A 1,887-nucleotide genomic window follows, 5' to 3' on the forward strand; every position below is an offset into this window, starting at 1 on the left:
GGGGGCGGGGGGGGGGGGGGAAAACGACAACGACCCAGTGCCTAGCCCCCCACCAACGGGAGCCTGGACAGATCCAGCAGCATAAAGTCCTTTAATCGTAAAAATATAGACTCTCTCTCAGCCCCCGAGAGCGGGGCACTATAAAAACACTGTGCGGGTCTGGGGGGCAGCAGGGGGGCCGGGGACCCCGGTGTCAGGAGCACACGGAGACGCTGGGGGCGGCCAGGGCGCAGACGGGGGCGTGGCCAAAAAAGGCGGGGTTGGTGAGGGGATGGAGCAGCAGCAGGAACAGGGCCACGCCCAGCAGGTAGCAGGCGGCCAGCAGGAGGCGCTGCGGGTGCTCCAGGGCTGCGCCCAGGGCCGGGAAGCCCATGGAGTTGCAGAAGGAGTGACACAGCACTGGTCCCACCAGGTGCCCTGCGGGGGGGAAGGAAGGGGAGGCAGGTCAGGGGGGGCAGTGGGGGATCACCCCAGCTGCCCCACAGCCCCCCACCACCCGGACAGCAGGGAGCTGGGAGAGAACTGAGGATCAGGAGCAGTCAGTGGCTCCAGGGGGGCGGGGGTGGCACCTGTTCCAGGGCCAGGGAGCTGGGGGAGAACCCAGGTGTCCGGGAACGGCGGGAGGGAGTGGTTGTGGGGCTGCCCAAGGGGGTGGGAGCCAGGTGGAGGGGCAGGGAGTTGGGAAAGAACCAAGGAGTCCAGCTGCCCTGGGCTCCGAGGGCAGCTCCACGCCAGCTCCCCAGCGGGCACCCACCTGTGCGGAGGAAGATGAAAGCCGTGTAGGCCCCGAAGACGGCTGTGTAGGAGAACTGGAACGCTGCGGGCAGGAGACAGCACCTGCTAGAGCCCCCCACCAACCCCCACCCCATGCCAGGGGCTCTGGGCATCCCCCCAAAGCCCCTGACTGCCCAGAACCCCGGGCCCCCAGAGCCGGGGGGGTCCTCAGAGACCCGACCTCTCCCCCGGGCTGATGCCAGGTCCTACCTGCTGAGAGAAAGATGCTGCCCACGCTGCCCTGGCGGAAGCGCAGCTGCTCGATGACGTGGTGAAAGTGAGCTGGGGGCAGGAGAGGCCGTCAGCTGCCCCCCACCGGCATGGGCTCCCCCACCCCCACCTCCCAGCCGCCCTGGGGGCTGCTGGCAGGGTCTGGGGGGATCCCCACGCTCCACCCTCCCCTGCCAAGACAGGGGCCACGCCAGACCTCGAGTGTCTGGGGGCATTGGTGGGGGTTGGTTGTACGGACAGACAAGCCAAGCAGGGGCGGCTGGACAGGCATGCCAGGGTAGGAGCCAGCGTGACTGGACAGACGGAGCAGGGACCAGGGTAGAGGGGCTAGGGCAGCTGGACAGACCGGCAGACAGAAGGGATGGGACAGGGACTGGGGCAGCTGGACAAAGCAGAGACAGAGACCAAGGTGGTGGACAGATGGACAGACAGATGGACAGGCTGAGACAGAGGCCAGGGAGGCTGGACAGATAGACAGGCAGGACAAGGACCATGTGGCAGTCAAGTCAACTGGACGGAGGCAGGGACGAAGTGGCTGGACACACAGACAAGGGGCCAGGGTGGCTGGACACAGACAGACAGGCCGGGGCAGGCCTCAGGGCCACCGGACAGACAGACGGGCAGACGGAGGAGCAGAGGGAAAGCACCACGTGGCTGGCTGGATGGACGGGCCAGGGAAAGGGGCTCCAGACCCAGTGTGCCCCCAGGGGCTGGGGCAGGGACCCCGGGCATCCGGGCGGGGGGACTCACCGACGCCGAAGAAGAGGGGGCAGGCGAGCACGGCGGGGCCGGGGCCGGCGCAGGGCAGCAGCACGGGCAGCATGCAGGCGCGGAAGACCAGCTCCTCTGTCAGCGGCGCCACCACCTGGTTGCGCAGCCAGC

General features: G+C 68.3%; 1 protein-coding gene across 1 annotated transcript; it reads right to left on the reverse strand.

Annotated features, from left to right (window-relative positions):
* Positions 1-74: 74 nt before the first annotated feature.
* Positions 75-1,881, reverse strand: RCE1 (Ras converting CAAX endopeptidase 1). The gene is made up of 4 exons (XM_025214959.1): positions 1,756-1,881; positions 985-1,056; positions 755-817; positions 75-417 (listed from the first exon to the last, which is right to left on the reverse strand). Exons 1-4 carry the CDS (start codon positions 1,826-1,828, stop codon positions 194-196), a joined length of 432 nt encoding a protein of 143 aa, XP_025070744.1. The 5' UTR covers positions 1,829-1,881; the 3' UTR covers positions 75-193.
* Positions 1,882-1,887: the final 6 nt, after the last annotated feature.

The sequence above is a fragment of the Alligator sinensis genome, unplaced genomic scaffold (genome assembly GCF_000455745.1).
Source record: "Alligator sinensis unplaced genomic scaffold, ASM45574v1 scaffold1302_1, whole genome shotgun sequence".
NCBI classification, from domain to species: Eukaryota; Metazoa; Chordata; order Crocodylia; family Alligatoridae; genus Alligator; species Alligator sinensis.

Bases quoted from the DNA above. Each gene is read 5' to 3' on its own strand.
- RCE1 (XM_025214959.1), bottom strand. From the start codon at position 1,828: ATGCTGCCCGTGCTGCTGCCCTGCGCCGGCCCCGGCCCCGCCGTGCTC. The intron at 818-984 runs GTAGGACCTGGC...TCCTGCCCGCAG, and splicing joins CAGCATCTTTCTCTCAGCAG to CGTTCCAGTTCTCCTACACA. The intron at 418-754 runs GTGGGTGCCCGC...TCCCCCCCGCAG, and splicing joins TTTCATCTTCCTCCGCACAG to GGCACCTGGTGGGACCAGTG.